Source organism: Centroberyx gerrardi, chromosome 14, assembly GCF_048128805.1.
Source record: "Centroberyx gerrardi isolate f3 chromosome 14, fCenGer3.hap1.cur.20231027, whole genome shotgun sequence".
Taxonomy (NCBI): domain Eukaryota; kingdom Metazoa; phylum Chordata; class Actinopteri; order Beryciformes; family Berycidae; genus Centroberyx; species Centroberyx gerrardi.
Window position 1 is genome coordinate 9548876 of NC_136010.1, and position 18581 is coordinate 9567456.

Consider the following 18581-nt stretch of genomic DNA (forward strand, 5'->3'; position numbering starts at 1 on the left):
TAATGGAAGGCAGAGAGAAGAGTTCTTCCATTCCTCAGCTGCTATTGAAGAGAGTCAAGTTTATTTATACAGCCTTTGATCAAAAAAGCCTGTCTCAAAGGATTGTACAGAGAGCCTATCTAGATCTAACTTATCAACAATCACCAAACAAAATGATGCAATACAGTATGCAACAAAACAAAACACAAAGAAACCTCAGTGAAGACAAGGTGAGCAAGGACTGAATCTTCAACTACTGCAACCACTTCCCCACCTGTAAATAAGAATGCATTTTTAATCAACTTATCTGCTTAAAAAATGATTCAATAAACAAAAAAGTCAGAAAGATATTTTGTAAAACCAGTTACCTCTCACTGAACTATAATGAATTTCAACTGAATAGCAATTCAGGTTTTGAGTGGAATATTGCGACTATATGTCACTCTAACCAGCAGATATTAACTGTTAATACATATAAATATTTAGAATACCATTAAACATGTTTAAAAATAAGTTATTGTAACTAACCAATGCAAAAATAAAGATTTTCTTTTTTACTTTTGTGTATCTTTTGGCGGCTCAAAATTGGCCACCTTACCAACTGTATTAGATTAAAATGGCCTAATAGCTAATAATACATTTCTGTATTTAAAAAGTTGAAAGTCCATGTAATAAAGAAAAATAAGCTTTGTTAACATGTGTTGCTTCACTCTCATCTACATGCAGCTCATTCAAATGGGAAATGTGTAGAACTGATAGTTTGTGAATGTAGATTTAAAACAACTGAACTTCAGGTTGCACCTCCCACATGATGTGCAACACTTTACAAAATCATTGCAAAAGAGGGTAAGCGACAGTGTGCAATCAAGACTTTCATAACCTGCAGCTCAGTTAACAGGCAGCAGACTGTGTGATGACAGAGCTCACACTGCCTTCAGTCACTGCTCACGGTGATGACCCATAAATTCTGTTAGTTAACAGAATAATTGTGTGGCATATTTGTCTGAATCCGCAAAGGTCTTGTTTCAGCGCTGACGGGTTTCATCCTTGACTGCTCAGTCAGTCGCACTCATGTAGGCGCTCCTTCATCAGCTGTGTCAAATTCAGTCTTTCATTGCCATGGCAACACTTTTTTCTCTCTTACCTAAGAGCTCGGTCCCTTTGGAGAGTTGTCTTTTCTCAAGCCCTCAGTCTGAGCTCAGTGATGAAACATCTCAGTTAACTAAGCCATCAGACTCAACTGTTCAACAAGGAAACTCATTACGTGACTTTGAAATTCAAACAGGGAAAGATGCTGGCAGCTAATTGAAGGTACAATGTGCTTTCACTGCCAGAAGGGGGCGAATTTAACAAAGCTTGAATGAAATCGATCTACCAGCCAGAAATAATACTTATTTTTGTATCTGGATAGAGTAAGCAGATACTTCAGATGTAAATGAAATAAAAAGTTAAATTGTAAGATTCTGCATATCAAGAACGTGGATTTCTATGGAAGCCAATAACAACACAAAACCACTTTTCATTAGAAAAAAAACCCAAACACTTTATTAAAGAACTATGGGTTCAGAAAAAAACAAGTCAAAATTGTTCCTGACATCACACAGATCAAACAGTATTACCTGTTACAGAAAAATAATTGCATTGCTGAACAAAACACAGCTAAATAACAATCCCTCAAACCATTAGTGACAACACAACATTCAAGAGAAAACACGAGTTCATGTTTCTTGTCAGTTAAAGAATCTGCAGTTGGGTGAAATTCGATTGACTTCACTAGTTGAGCAAACAGCAAAGGGCCAATGGCAGCTAATGTAATAGTGATGTGAAGTTTTCAGAGCAAAGTGTATACCACACATACAGTATAATAACAATAATAATTCAGTCAAAATTTGAGCTGAGATGTGTGCCTCATTCAACTCTTTTACATTTACATTTCAACATGTAAATGGCCATTCAATAAATAAACTTTGTTCCAAGAAGAAATTTACTTACATAGAAATGTAGAGATGCTCATTTATAAGTGTGTTTGTATACAGTATTTTTAACGGTTACAATAGTTTTCCAAAACTATTGGGCTCATTCATTATTTAAGGTTAGCATTTCAAGCTGACCATTTCTTTATGTAAAGGAGTGGAGACACACTCTGCACTTCACGATCTCAATGCCTGGGATTAAAAAGTGAAACTAAAAGTAATTCTCGGTCATTTGTTTTTTTATTTTAGTAGCATTTTTTAGTTTCGATTTTCTCACAAACATTTAATTTTTACGCTAGTTTCATAGTTTTAGTTTTTACTTTGGTTTACAATAATAACCTTGAAGTACACAGACAAGCAACACAACTTCTTAGAAATGAACTGTGCTTTTCATTTGCAAACAAGCATAACAGCATTATCTGAGAAAAGTCACATACTCACATACTAATTGCTCAATAACAGCAAAAAAAAAAAGACTCAAAAGCCAGGTGCATGGTCATTCACTACTTTTCATGTGGAAACACAAAAATCTAATTACATATGTCTGGTTGCATATGAAAAGCATGAACTGTTTGTAACTTGTTTATATACATTATACACATCCAACCAATATGCACTTCTTATAAATCATATGTTGTATGTGTTCTTCATATGCAAACATTTCTAATAAAATAATTTGAACAGTCACATATTTCAGTAATTTACCCCCCCCTTCACATAAAAAAGTCATTCAATAGATTTTTTCTTCAAATAATACAAATTATAATGAATTTTTTAATATCAGAAGCACAGTTATATGTATATGTTCAACTACAAGTTATAAGACATGTATAAGTTAAGAGTATAACTTCTAACTGAATATCTGTGCTTTTCATATGCAAACATGCATGACAATATCATGAGAACACAGTGACACACTTCAGTCATTTGTTTTTTTTAATAAATAGAAATTGAAAATAATATCCTGTTATTGCACCTGACCTTTGTTAGGAGTGTTGACCCTTACAATCTGCACAAACAGAGTCTCTCTGATGAAGACATCCACATTAGGTTACAGAAAATGATGCGGATTGGTCAACGGTGACCAATCCTGTAGTGGATGACTGTGACAAAATGTCTATCTTTGATCTGACAGATAAATAACCATGATGTTAAAACAGTTCCCTGTAAAGTGTGTATAAAAAAAACCTTACACTACCAGTGAATGTTTACAAAAAATAATTACAAAAAAGAAAGGGTATTGACCGTTTTTTTTTTAGTGGCTTGGCCAAACTATGCCGTTCTTTCTTTGTATGAGAGTACAAATGTTGTACGCAACATTTAGCTCCACAGTGAAGTTTAATATTGCCTTTGCTTATTAGCAACATACACACCTCTGACAATATGACTTGAGACTATTCCCAAATCAGTAGGACTAACTGGTAATTTGGCAAACATATGGTATATTATAATGAAAATTTCAACCTTTATAACTGGATCTAAAAGTATGCCGAATTGATCAGTGGACCCTAACGATTTGGAAAGGCTTTAAGCTCATTTTCTACTATGCATGTATGTTTCCTAATAAAAAAGGCAACACTGAATTGGCAGATTTTGGCATGGAGTTTGACATGACATTCTCTCCCATGTGAAAAGAGAATGGCACATATCAGGGCTGTGAAATAGTGAAACTGCAAGTTGCAAATTATGTACAATTTTCAAATATGCACAACTGTCACTCCTGTAAGCCACAAAATTAACGTGCTGCTTATTCTCTTTTAATTTGAGCTATTGTACACAACTAGAAATGTGATTCAGTTGGGAGAGGTAAAGCACATGTCACGATCAATATAGATAGATGAGACATGAACTTCTGTATCAAAGCAGCATTGGCTGAACAGTACACTGTTTATTGCACATTTCACAGCATGGTTTTAAAAAAGCCGTCAAGCCATCAGTGCGAAGAGTTGAGCTTTTTAAATTAATTACACATGCATCTGTGTTCAAGTAAGAGGAGTCAAATATCTGGAGTTTGCAGTGATAAACGACCATATGACAAAACAAGGCCAGATCACATTTTATAGAAAAGCCCAAAAAAATTTAAGCCATTAACAATCACAAATTTCACGGCATAATTTTGGATTTCACCACACGATTTTCTCATAACTCCAATCAGAAGGGAGACGCGCTGTAGACGACCTGTCAGTCGACGTTAGTATCTTCACTAAGCGTCAGCAAACAGCAAACAGTTACTGCCAGAGAGGAGGAGAGACATTTTCTGGCACGGCTGAAGGACCCCCAGGTCTACAGATGAGACAGGATGTGAAGGCCCGAGGCCGACTCACTCTGTGCCAGCAACCAGAGAACAACAGCAGATCCATCGGTGGCTCATCTCCAGTTGCGGTACATGTAGAGCGAGCCGAAGAACAAGTTGGCACTCAGGCTCACTAATAAAAGCCCTGGCCAGATGAGCCGCTTCACAAAGCCTGGAAACATCACAGAAAAAACACTGTCAATAATATTTCGTGCAAGCAAATGACCGTCATGAGTAAATATTCAAGTAGCTCTTGAAATAATGCGATAATCATCAAGCGGCATTCGCTCAGGTTTTCACATTTTGTGTATTTTACAGTTGTGTTGCTGTCAGCAAATACATTTTCCACTGATGCTCATGCAGGTTTCAGTGTGTTAAATTTAGGTTCATTTTATTGACCCTTTATTGCTGGTGAGAATGAAATTCAAGACAAATGTTACAATAACAATCAATACTATACTGCATATTTCTGACCAAATACAAAGCTCAGCAATCTGAGCCTTCAAAACCTAATCTACATTATTGTGTTCATGCACGAAGGATAGTGGTCATCAAGGTTGGAAGTACACATCAGAGAAATTTTACTCAAACCAATATCAGTCATATTCCTTTGCATTCTTAGCACTACTTTTTTTTAATGACTTTTTAAAATGGTCATCAAACTTGACATTTCATCACTTTTTAAGGACATGCTGACATGCTGTTAGACAAATGACAGGACAACAAAATGGGATGTGATTTCTGACAGATCATCAAATACATAGTACCCATTTCCCTCCCATGTTTGGATTTTATTTTTCAGCATTTTTGCTGAAAAATTAGATAGTAAATAGTGAAGAGAAACATGAAAAATTGGGGAAAAAGAGAGGGGGGTGACATGCAACAAAGGTCCTGATCCGGATTTGAACCTGGTACGTGCCTTAGACCACTGAGCCACCAGGACACCCCATTCCCTCCCCCATGTGTAAATCAGATTGCTTGGCTCACCTTTAGATGGAGGAGCGCTCTCTGGTCCTTGTGTAGTGGTGTCGACCAGGCAAGCCGAGGACTCTGAGGAGCTGCCTCGCTTCTCCTCCTCCTCAATCACACTGCCGTCTCTTAATAAGGAACTCAAGTCTGCAGCACAGTGGAGCCAGGTCAGTCATCAAGGTAAAGACACAACCATCTCGACTTCATACTATGAATATGAAACCTTTCTTTTCAAGTCATTCAATGAAGTCTCTACTTTGCCCTACAAAGGCAAACAGCATTAAAAAACCTTTATGAGCACTAAAGGTCAAAAGGTGATGACTAAGGTTTAGTTTTCATATAAACAAAAATTATACCCATAAATGCTATTAAATGGAACACTATCCACTTCTGTACCAACAATACTTCAGTGTCTGTTTGGCTTTATAGGGCTGGACTGATATTGTCACTTTAATGATGTTGTCATACATCAAAACTTATATACACTACCAATCAAAAGTTTGGACACACCTGATTGAATGTACTACGTTTTTCATTATCTTAAAGCCATTTTCATCTAAAGGCTTATGCTGAAATGCTTGAAATTTGTTTCTTAGACAAAAATAAATAGTGAAGTTGATGCCTATGTATGAATTTCTTTCCAAAGCCTTTGCCTTTCCATCAAGGCAAAGGACAGCTATTTAATCTAAAATATAAGATCGTTTTGATTTGTTTAACACTTTTTTGGTCACTGTATAATTCCATTTGCGTTATTTCATTTTTGATGTCTTTACTATTATTGTAAAATGTGGAAAATAGTAAAAATGAAGAAAAATGTGGTGTCCAAACTTTTGACTAGTAGTGTATATATCTTCTAACATATAAATTCTAACAATATAACTTCTGCTATTTACCATTTTGGCTTTGGAAGGGTGATATGTCCGGGGAAAAGCGTCCACTGTAAATGGAAGGGGCCGGCTCTGCGTGGAAGTGGGACGGGGACATGGGTGGGGACCTGGGCGTGGGCTCGGCCTCGGCTGAGAAGAGTCGGAGTTTCCGGCCGCTGATGTTGAGGCGGGCGGGGCTGATGAGGGGGCGGCGCTGTCTGGCAGAGCTGGAGCTGGACGTTACTGAACCAGCCACTGAGGGAGTCGGGGAGGGGCCCGGGGATGACGGGCGACTCCCAGACTTCAGTGAAAAGTAGTCTGTGCCAAAAAACAGCGAGGAACGTCAATCAAATGCATTGTGAGAGCTTGGACTTTTTCAAAATATCATAGGGTTAAGTGGAAATCACTTGGTGTTTTAATACCTGAGGATGGGGAGTCTTTGTATTGTGACAGAGGCCTGCTTCCACTAAACAGGTAGCCCGAATCTGAAAATAAGATGAATGTATAATCAGGGGATTTACCAAAACCATAAACCATACATGAAACAACAACAACCTCTGTGAGACACACCAACAGTACAGACATATCCTTTCTGGAAACAATATGAGTCTTTCCAAAGTTCAGAAACAGTGGCATAACCACGTGAAGCAGGGAGCAGCAGCAATTTAAAGAAAAGAACAGCTATTCAGAGTGTCAGATTAGTCCGTCAAATTGCTTTGTATGCAAAGGAAAGCAAGAAACAACTCACAATCAAACACATCTGAGCAGCTATGGGAGACTAGGCAATGGAAAATGTAAGTAGACATGGGCCAAATATTCACAGCCGCCCCCATAGACAGTTTAAGAGGGGGATGACCAGCTACTTGGAAAAAAACAAGTTAATTCACACTGTGGTGCAGAAGCAAGAGTAGCGGGTTTTTCTGAGTCGTTAAACCACAAAGAAATGATGTGGCGTCAAATCCAATCAGTCAAACAAGGTTTCTTCATATCATGCCACAAGGGAAAGTAGGATCCACCCGTATCACACAACCTTAATGTTTTGCGTCTGCATGCGCACAAACTGACAGTGACGACTTTACCTGTCCGAGTCAGGGAGGGGATGGTACCAAGGCAGAGGGCTCTGTTGAGGCGTCCGGGCAGAGAGGAGGGCGAGGCCTTGCGCTCCCGGGGACTCTGCTGCCGGTTGATGAGCTTAGAGAGGTTGGGGGGTGGGGCGGGGATGAAGCAGTCTGCCAAGCCAGGGTAGACGGGGGAGAGCAAAGGAGGCTGGGCGCTGAAGGAGGGGACCGCAGAGCTGCCTGCAAGGTATCTGCAACACAAGAGCAACGTAATTGTCCACTACCTGACATCACACTCACAATGACTACAACAAGGCTATAAAGTTCTGTAATTCTATTTTATAAATAGCATAATAATTCAATACAACTTTGTGATATCCAATGATACCGTTACTACTAGACATGGTGATTTATTGGTGATTTAAATTAATACAACCACTAAGACACTTCAAAAAGCAAAATGCCACTGCCACATTTTACGTATTCTGTAAGTACAAATAATGCTTTACGAAGACATTTTGACTTCTCAAATCAAGTGTAAACAAGAAGAAAATGTGACTAATTTCTGCTACACACTGATCTTGACATGTAGCATCCTTGACATTAGAATATAAACTCTGAGTAATTAAATGATCAATACAAGCAGTCCAAGCTTGTATGCCTTGCCAGTCAAATCAGTGCATAATCTTTGTTTAGTAAGGCACAGCTCTAATATCCATGCGTAGGCCAAACCACCTGCCTAGTGAGCACTGTATTAACAGGCACCAGCCTGTGATAAGAGAATAGGGGTGTCACTGAAAGGCTGCCGCAGCTGTTGGAGTGTGTGCAACAGATGACGGTGCCTAGAGACACAAAAGATCCCACTGAGAAATGCTGCTCAGCAAGACTGCTCAAATCTTTCACATTTCCACAGCACACAGTGAGTGTCCTGTACAAATTACACGTCGAAGCAGTTTCTCTTTGGTGGCGAGCAGGCTTTGTTGTTCTACAGACAAAGCGTCCACAGTAGACCTAGCCTGCATTAAACAGAAATTGTTTTCCCTGATGTCAATCTGTAAGGACTAAAGCCATTATTTCAAAAAGGAAACTGAAGTTGCTCTGTCTCAGTTAACCAAATTGTTGACAAAGCAAAAAGTTGAAATCTACTAGTTTAACTGGGAGAGAAAAGTACACAAGGGGGCAGGAGGGTGTCTTTGTTTTGATGAAGAACATCAAACAGAGAAGGTAGATCCTTTCACCAGTTGTTTATTACATTCCATGTACAGCAATCAATCCTACAAAATTCTCAAAAGCGTAGTTTAATTGCAGCCTTATTCATTAAAAATGGATAACACTGAATTTCAGCATTCACATATGTTATTCCTATCACTCACTCCCAAGACAGTTTAGTCTAGAATTTTCAGGTAACCTCATACCTACATACTGATCCATAGAGAATAAAAAAAAAATCTATGAAGAAACATCTGGCTCAACTTTGGCATGACAGATTACAGTCTCTGTCCCATTTGTTTTTAGCTTTGGGAGTGAGTTGTTAATGATACAAAATACTGATTAGATTAAAACACTGTCCTTAGACCAGAGGAACAACATATATGAATTCTTAAATTGAGTGGAAATCAACTTTAAGATGCAGTACCCAAAAGAGAACGTGTTTCATTGGGAATGTTGCAGTAAATCTTTCATCATGGACGGAATTCCATCTCTGATGAGACTTCTTTCGAAAATATAAATACACGATAGGTGATCAAATATCAATATATTTGATTCGCTTATTTTATAGCTTGAAATCCCAGATCCTTGCTTACACTGTGTATAAAGTACCAAGATTTGGCATAGTAACCCTCATACACCTCATACAAATCAGAGTCCTTCTTCAAGGTACTACTTCTTCAAGAGTCTTTTAGTGTTTCGCAACACACACATTGCTAAAATGTTTAGGTATGGCAAGAAAAAAGCACATTAACAGTCACAAACTTATAGCTACAATCACATTTTAGCTACATATATCCATAGTAATACAGTGCATTAAAATCACTTACATTCACTAAATTAGTAAAAAAAAATAGGTAGTTCTATAGCTATCACTCCGTTGTTAATACACCACAAAGAAATATGCTTGTGGCCATTTTTTATGCTCTAGTTGCATTTGGCAGCTTTAACTTATTCTCACAGCATACAAGCTTGAATGTAGTGCTCTAGAGCTGAATGCCTGATACAAGTGGAGGTTGACAGTCATGCAGCTCATCAGGAAGATGCAGGAATACTCTAAAATCCGAAACAGGAATAGCCACATATTCGGGCTAGACTTTATGTAGATATCGACAGAGCGTAACGAATGTACACGCCGGGGATATGGCAAACCAAAACCTTTTTGCATGAACTATAAAACTTACTTTGGCAAAGCAAATACATTTCAAGTTATAACTAACATATACAAAGTATACTATTGTGGACAAATTATCTTTGTCAAGATTTTAAGATGCAGTTTGTCAGTTTGCATTCATTGAAATATTAGGAATCAGAAGTGCTTCTCATCAAAGAATACTGTTTTGCCTCGCAATAGCACTTAAAATATGAGTTTCCTTAATATTTTTTCACAGACACAAAATAGTCAGTCACAGTTTTGCAACTTAGAAATGATCAGTAGATGAATAGTAACAATGCTGGAGACAACAAACGTCCGGAGACAGTACTTTCCTAAAAACTTACAAACTGCATCTTCAATGTCCACTATTTGGCAGCATTTTTGTTGCAAAAATTCACACTTTAAAGCTTTGAAGCAACTGCACCAAAGATGCTGGTTTGACAACATAAATCAATCTACAGCACAACACAACATGCAAATTAAACCTCAGTTACAGTACTCTACCACACAAATACAATCTACAGTCAATCCTTAGCTATCATTACAATAAAGTACTTCCTATGGCATTATTGTCAAATGACGACACCCCACCCCAAACAAACAAAAGCTACATGAAACAAAAGAGCCTAACACAAATAAAAGGGCTATGGTAGTGTTAGCACATGCTCGGAGGAAATACGTGCATCAGTGTGTTTAATACACCTACAAGTTAAAGTGTTGCAGACGGTAAGTTCAGTATTATGGACGAAATCATCAAGTGAAATAGGGAAAGCACTACAGAAATCCAGCATTTCCAGCTAAAATTGCCAGTGCAGCATTTTCAAACTTTAAACTGGCATACATTTCATCAGACTGGAATATGAAAAAGATGACAAACCACATTTCACTTTCGTTATGGTCTTTCACCTCTAAACTATGTAGTTTTCAAATGAACACTTTCTTAAGTTAGTACAAAATGTGACTGTGCCTGGACAAGCATTAACTGAGTAAGTCCAGTATTTTGTAATACTTTCTGAGGTTGAAATCCCTAAGAATCTTCCATGAACGCAATTTGTAAAGTAAAAATTCCAGACGGAAAAGACAGGTTCAGTGCAAATTTCATTCCACTAAAATCAGCGCAAGATGCAGGTTGTACATTAGCTATACGTATGCCCATGGAAAACTGATGAACACCGTTTTGTTTACGCAGTTTTCTTCTGGCAATGTATTTGGTGCTTTTAATTTTCAATATCCAGCTTTCTCTCAGTGCTCGCTGCCGTTTTGCATTTGTCTCTCATGGTTAGATTTATCACTTCCTTGGACGGAGTAAATTTCCCTCCAATGACCATATCCAACACCAGAATTTCATTTGGACAAATAGTTTCACTTAGGAGGGGTTGGATGCCCCACTCTGTTGCAGCCCCAAATTGTGATTTAGGCTGATAAGAAAAAAATCTTACATAATCTTACATAAATCTTACATAAAAATCTTGCATAATACAGCTTTAAACAAAGGAACAGTTCATAACGTTTGCATGGTCAATGACTGGTAAAACAAAGCCTCCTGAAGCTACTATTCAGACACTACTACCTCAAGCAAATTTCAAGGCAAGTCAAGTCAAGCAGCTGCCAAGTAGTGATCTAGAGGCACTACATTTCAGCATCAGCTAAAGCCGAGCGGAAAATAACAAAAAATGTATAATACAAAAACACACAATACAAAATATTTTGCAGGGATTATTAATCTACAACAGAGGCCAGGGATAACAGCATAATTTCAAAGGGGGGGGGGGGGGGGGGGACATAGGTGTCGAGCTACCAAGACCTATGAACTAGTGATGGGAATTTCAACCAGTTTCAACTCGTTTATAATAAACTTGAAACCTGTAGTAAACTCAAAAACCGTTTTATTTATACTGATGAACCAGTGAAATGTGATTTTTTTTCTTGGCAGCTCTGTGTGTTGGTTAAGTTTAGTTTAACCGACTGGTGTCTCAATTGTCGACAAACGTGTTTCATCATTCCCATCAATATAAATAGCCTACACACCAATATTAGGCTATCTTGTCCAGATTTGTATGGATGTCATGCCAGGGAGAGAAATTGCTGCCTTGGTACTATTGTTCAAACTATTGATCCAAATAAGCAGAATCTTTGTCAGAATGAAAAGAATGTAGCGGTGGCCGCTTCACTACAAACAGATAACCAAATAACATCCTTGGAAAAACTTGAAGTCTGCATCGCTGTCATGAGAGCCATGATAAGTGGCTTCAGCACCTATGTTATTGTATTCCTTACAGATGCGGTCATCATTTATGAACTGAGGCTTCCAAGAACTGCAATGAACACTATTTTGGAAACATCCAAGTCCAATTTTTTTTGTTCTGAAATTTTAGATGCTGTGAAACAATACAAGAGGAATGTGATTATTCACCAGGCATACATCCTGCAATGCCTTCATAAATTAGTATTTCATGCGGTGAGCGTACGTTAGTACACTATTTTCAACAAATGGCTATATCAGAGTGTCAATAAATAAATGCATAGGCTTAAAGGAATATACATGTGAACATTTTGCACGCACTGCCTCAAGTAGGTGAGTACTTGAGTGTTAGAAATACTCAAAAATCTCACTATATCGGTTGTCTTGAAAACAGTATTTCATTTTTTTATAGTATGTTCTAACTCGTAAACTCTGAAGATCAGTCTGTCACATAACAGATCGTCAGTTTAGTAACGGCTTATTAATATTTTATGGTTAATAAGGTATTACTAATGAAAAAAATGACAAATGAAGGGACAGCATGAATTTGAAAGACATCACGGTATCATATCAAACATATCCCATGTTGTATAGTGTACTGGGAGGGTCTTAAATAGGGTTGAGAATTGATAAGATTTTGTCTATGGCAACTCCTTAACAATTCCTTCTTGATGATCAGATTTCTTAGCAATGCCCTTATCAGTTCCTCTCATATATACATCACATTTATAACACTTCAAAAAAAGGAAATCTGTAATTGAACTGATCGGAATTCCATTACCAATCACAAATTAGAATGATTTAAAAAATGAGCTGTTCATATTGTACTGTCTTATTGTGTTACTCACAATACCCTTAGCTGCAAAATGACTACAGCCTCCAAAATTGTACACACATCAAATAACTGTACACTGTGTGCATGTGCGTGCGCGAGGTTGTGATGTGACACTGAGCTAGTGGGGAGCAGAGTGTGTTTAGTTCAGTTCTCCACGACACGGCATCAGTTGTAGGTTCAGCCGTGCAAATTAAGCACGTAGCACGAGTCTAGTTTGTTGTTCTTGTCCAAGTGTAGCCACACTTTCGCTTCATGTTTGCCATGCTCATCATGTCACAACCTCACAATCACTCGCTCACACAGCAGACAACAGGAGAATGAAGTGACATAATTTGACGATGAATTAAAAATAGCGTATTTTGTTCCATTTAAAAAAAAAGAACAGGAAAAAAAATAGGAATTGATAACGTGAATCAACAGGCTAATGTGTTTTGATCCAGTCAGTTCTAGAAACATTGGAGCCGGTTCCTCACTGTAACTGGACTCTTGTTCCCAATCCTAGTCTTAAAGCACATTTAAACATTACTCAGATTCTGACCTTCGACATCTGGCTCTGCGCGGACCCATGGGTTTGCGAGTTGCCACGGCAGCGGCAAAGCTGACCAGGCAACAGAGGGTGGTGGTACTGAGCTTGGCTGTGTCCAGCCAAGAGACGTCAGCCAAGTAGCTTTCACCCAGGTAGAGGCACAGGACCAGGAACCACAGGACAGAGGCCACAGCATCGATTCTCCTCAACCTGCAAATAAAGGAACAATGCGTTTTTGAAAAAGAAAATGCTAGTTGCAGAGTTTGTTCTTGTTTGATTTAGTCTTGTTCAGGACTCCCCTTCACTGAGGCAGATAAGAAAGGAGATTCCTTACCTGACAGGTCCTGCTAGGAAGATAGCAGTGACACAAGTCAACAGGCCAACAGAGACGACAGCCATCTGATTGTCCCCTCCATACTGCCAAACCAGCTTGGCCTTTTCTATGGCCTTGTCTGGGAGCAGCTCCACTAGACCCTGCCAGACATGTTCAGCTCCACTGGTTTCGTTGTTAGGGCTGGACCTATTGTAGGGTTTAGGTTTAGGAGGAACGACCCCGCCACTTAATGTTTGTGGGGCACTAGGCGAAGCAGCCTGGTCTGCTGATCCACAGACAGCTGTAGCAACCAGGAAAGCGCAGGTCAGAAAGGCCAGAAGCCGCAACAGTATGACTCCCAGGGGAGTGGTGATGGAGTAGGAGCTCTGTAGGAAGAGAGCATGTTTCAATGTGGATTGTGACATTTCTACAGAACGGCATGTTAGAGCGAGCTATATGGAGACTTCCATTGTCACATATCAAGTTGAAACATCCATTTAATGAAAGCCTGGGGAGTGTCTGCACAGTTTGGGAGTTTGGTTTGCACTGACCTTTACGAAGGCCTTGTCAGACTCTCGGCTGCGTCGAAGTTGATGGTTTGAGAGCACCGTGCGAAGCTGGCGATTCTGGTACTTGATGTAGTACTCCACCGCTGTCTGACATGGCCTGCATAACTTGTAGGTCTGTTCGAGGTGGTGCTTGTAAGCCTCAATTTCCTCATCGTAGTTCTCCTACAATAGAAAGCAAACAATAAAAGATTTGTTCACTTCAAGCATGTAAACAGTAGAAAGTGTGTCGCAGTGAATGAAAAAGAACAAAATACGCACATCATCCCTCGGGATAAATGAAGCCAACTGCTTGATCTTTGCAGACTGGTTGTTATTGCACTTCCTGCATAGCAGCATCTGACAGTTGACCCACTGCAGTGTCTTGGGCGTCTCAGATGAAGGAAGGCTACCGGACACTCCGTGGTTCAGATGCTCCATGTACTGAGCTGGGATGGGTTTGTTGTAATCCCCATTCTGACAACAAGACAGATCCACAAAAAGAAGAAGATTACACCACACAACTGTGTAAACATTAAGGCAATACTAAAAAGGTAAACATTATAGATAGAAGCCACAGTTTGCTGCCATGCAAGAAGATAATAAATATTTGTCAAACCTCCTGAAAGCCATTGTACTGGTCACAGTTGGGACAGTCCCAGCAGTTCCTGTTCCCATAGGGCACCACTGTATTCTGATTACAGAACCAACAGTTGACGTTTGCATGGGTGGGCTTCTTTCTGATAAAAAAAAAAGAGAGAGGGGTTTCTTAAATTGTGCAATCTTGACAATGTTAATGGAAAAGACAGGTTGACAGTCAATTTCACATTGCAAAATACGTTTACAATAGCTGCGAGATGAATTAACGAGCTGACAAGTTTGCTCTGATCCTGCACAGACACCGTAGAAATGAACTGAGAGACAACACTCGCACTGGTTAGTTACGAGGCTATAATCTTTTAGTAGTCTTTTGTAAATACGCATGGTTTCAAAAGCCAATCATATAACGATAGATACGATCGATCAAACGGTGAAATGCCTTGATACTATAGCTAACGTTAGCTAACACAGTTTTAGCGCCCGGGCTAATAACTCGACCATTCAAGTGGAAGACACTGCGCATGTTAGCGTTTACATAGCTAATGAAGACAGTTTGATGAGTGTGTCGTTGTTTTAAGTCGGCAATGCATATTTTAAACCATGACCAGCTAACTTGACAAGCGATATGACGTTAATGTGAAGCTAAAGTAAAAACGAAATGCTCATTCCTAATACACCGGGCCATGCGCGGCGGTGCATAACCTTAGTTACCTGGTGGCGATTTTGTAAATCAGCGCTCCACCGGCGACAAATGCCGTTGCCCCAACTCCTCCATACATTAACTCGGGATATTCCAACAAAAGCTGGTTAAAGGTCTCCATTCCCACCAAAATGTGCAACAAGCTAGCTAACGAAACATGAAAATTGTAGTGTTTTCTTGGCAACGGAAAAAACAAGGCGCGCACGCGATAACTAGGACCCTTTTGTTCACGCCCATTAACGGAAACGGAACTTCGTAGCCTACATGGACGCGTTCCAGTATGTTTGATTCATCCTTCTATACTCGACTGCACCATTCATTGAAAGTATCAATTATCAATCCAGTACATAAACCTCAGATATCGTATCCATATTTCTGTGTCTGTTCTGACACTTATACTTTACTCAAATCGAAATCCACGTTATTTTAGTTAAGTGTAGTTTTAAACAATCCATACTAGGGGAATGGAAAGGGTGTATGTCTAGTGTTGGAATGTGGGAAGGACAATTTCTTCATTCAGTTTTCCCCGCGGTTCAAACCAAGGAGTTGTTTGTTTTTTTCAAAGGGAGTCACCAAAAGGTTGGTAACACATGAAACTTTTGGAAAGTGTCAGTTTCTTTTCAGTTATTATCAGACAAGTACAATAAATTAATTCACATTGAAAGGAAAACGTCCATTAATGCCCGTAGAATTTAATCTTTGAACTTGTGTGACCCCTTGAAATCCATCATATTCCTGCTCTTAAAAATCATAATTCACAAGGGGTTCTGTAAACACACCAAGAGCTGCCCAGCCTCCTTCAAAAGACAAGTGTTTGATGCTGGGTGATATCTTCTCAGGTTTGGAGATGATCTTTATTATCAGTTCTGAGAGATCAAGTCTGAGAAGGCTGTGTTTCATGCTACTGCTGTTACATTTCTCATTGTAGCCAACACACTGTCAATGCCTGAAAATGTATTTCTTTAGCCTAAAGGTATAGGCCTAGCTGTGAATAATAATTACATTAGTAAAATTTGTAAAACATGTAGGCTACACAAAAGGTAATATTGCTCCGGTAGAAAACTGTAGGCCTAGCTGTAGTAAGTTTCTTTCCAATCAGTGATATGCATTGATAACGACAGGTGTGGGTGAGGAAAATTGTCTATGGTGAAACCAATCAGTTTTCAACCATGATTCAAGGGACAAGTAATCAGGTAATAAGGACTGTAGACCTATTTGATGCAAAAATAACATTTTATTTTAACAAACGTGATGTTTTACATCAAGTAAACATTCATAATCGAATAACAAAACTGTTCAGAGAGCATCAGGAGTCGAAAACGGTTGCATAGCGGCTCGAGGATTAATTTGATTAAACCAAAGAACGAAAAATAAATAACAGTTACAAATGCATCTGCAAAAACAATGAGAAACATCTTTATTTGTACAAAAAATAAAAATACAACCTTGAGACTGGCAGCCAAGGCCTAATAAAGGTAATCTCCAACAGAAGACAGCAGGCTGAAAAACAAAACAGCCTATATTCTGAAACTTAATTTAACAGTCTCCCTGCAATTAAAGTTACACTTAATGCATGCCGTTTCTGCAGCTTAATTCCTTACTTCATCCCTTGGCACTTGGCACAGTATCAAACACATGTAGGCTAACTCCAGCTGAACAACTATTAGGCTACCTCACATTTTAACTTCAGTTTACAGCCGAACTGAAATATGAAACAGATGAACTTTCAGTCTGTCAATCTGGCTGTCAGTGTCAACTCAAAGCCTACTGGTCAAACGAGTGAGCAAGCGGCATCTCCGGTTGCCTTGCATAGGAGAACTGGGAGTAGCTGGCCACGGACACGGTGCCTCCGTCGGGGCTCACGGGCTGCGTCACGCCGCCGTAGGGACACCCGTTGTAGGGGACCAGCACGGACGGGTGGCGGTGGTAAGCCCCGTAGGCAGGGTGGAAGTTGGGAGCGGGGCGGTAGGAGCTGACCGGGCCGGCGGTGTAGCCGCTGGGGGAGACGGGGCGGGTGTGTCCGGTGATGACTCGCGGCGGCGGTGCGTAACCGGTCGGCTGCGGTGAGCTGGGCTGGCGCAGCGTCCAGGAGCTGCTCACATACGGCTGCATGTACAAATGGTTTTCCTGCAGGTACAGCGGCTCCGGATAGTCCATGGGGGTCCCGGGGAGGTAAGACAGGCTCGGGGGTCTGTAGGGTCTCCTCACCCTCCTCCGCCGCCGGTAGTTCCCCTTCTCAAACATATCCTCAAACGCGGGGTCCAGGATCCAGTAGTTGCCCTTGCGGTCCCCTCCGCCCTCCCTGGGCACCTTGACGAAGCACTCGTTCAGGCTGAGGTTGTGTCGGATGCTGTTCTGCCAGCCTTTCTTATTCTTCTCGTAGTACGGGAACTTTGATATGATGTAGTCGTATATTCCGCTCAGGGTTTGCCTCTTGTCGTAGCTGTCCTTGATGGCCATGGCGATGAGAGCCACGTAGGAATACGGGGGCTTCTCCAGCTGCTCGGCCCCCTCCGCACCCTTGGGCTCAGCCGGGGGCGAGTTGGAGCTGATGTCCAGAAGTTGCACTCTTTGCTCAGCGGGGGGTTTCTCGTCTGCGTCCATCTCTCCTGTAATATTCCCCGGTCTTGTCCAAGCAGAAATTGCTTGTGCAGCTGTAGGAAAGGCAGCGCTGGCTCTGGTCGTCTGGTCTCCACAGGTGCGTACACGCCTGTCTCCTCCCACAGGTGGAGAGCACGGTAGTTGGCGCTGATTCTTTCATCTTGCCGGGTTTCCCATACTGTAACATTTTCTGGGGTCTGTGTATGTTGCAGTTGAAACGGAGGTCACAGACAAGTAAAGCCTGTCCATGAACAGTTAGAAAAATATTTCCACTGTGGAGTGGAACGATCAAAGCCTTGGTGCCTCGTGTCTTTACATACACTTTGTTTGAAGTCCAGTCTAGTTTATGATTTGTGACTGCCAACAGGTGGGCACATTACAGCCTTTCAGCCTATGTGAAGTATTTTCACACATTTATCTATGGACCGTGGGATTGTGCATTTAATTACATACATTTGCGATTTTCAATGTCACATTTATCAATTTAATTTGCTGATAAAGAAACAAGATCTGGGCTATGCATGGATACCAATCACTGTAAGTGGCATCATTGATTTTCTAATAGATATGTGGACCTAAACACACACACACACACAGACACACACACACACACACACACACACACCACCACCACCTGTGTCTCTGTCCCCCCCCCCCCCTCTCTTTCTCTTTCTCTTTCTCTCTCTCTTCTCTCTCTCTCTCTCTCTCTCGCTCTC

General features: G+C 40.2%; 2 protein-coding genes across 2 annotated transcripts; both read right to left on the reverse strand.

Annotated features, from left to right (window-relative positions):
- Positions 1-3444: 3444 nt before the first annotated feature.
- tmem201 (transmembrane protein 201) lies at positions 3445-15438 on the reverse strand. Its single transcript, XM_071907399.1, has 11 exons — positions 15276-15438; positions 14584-14704; positions 14247-14441; positions 13971-14150; positions 13441-13805; positions 13119-13316; positions 7160-7389; positions 6503-6565; positions 6108-6398; positions 5233-5361; positions 3445-4417 (listed from the first exon to the last, which is right to left on the reverse strand). The coding sequence occupies exons 1-11, from the start codon at positions 15383-15385 to the stop codon at positions 4320-4322; spliced, it is 1980 nt and encodes a 659-aa protein (XP_071763500.1). The 5' UTR covers positions 15386-15438; the 3' UTR covers positions 3445-4319.
- Positions 15439-16484: 1046 nt separating this feature from the next.
- On the reverse strand, positions 16485-17944 carry foxl2l (forkhead box L2-like). The gene has a single exon (XM_071907402.2). It carries the CDS (start codon positions 17866-17868, stop codon positions 17029-17031), a length of 840 nt encoding a protein of 279 aa, XP_071763503.2. The 5' UTR covers positions 17869-17944; the 3' UTR covers positions 16485-17028.
- Positions 17945-18581: the final 637 nt, after the last annotated feature.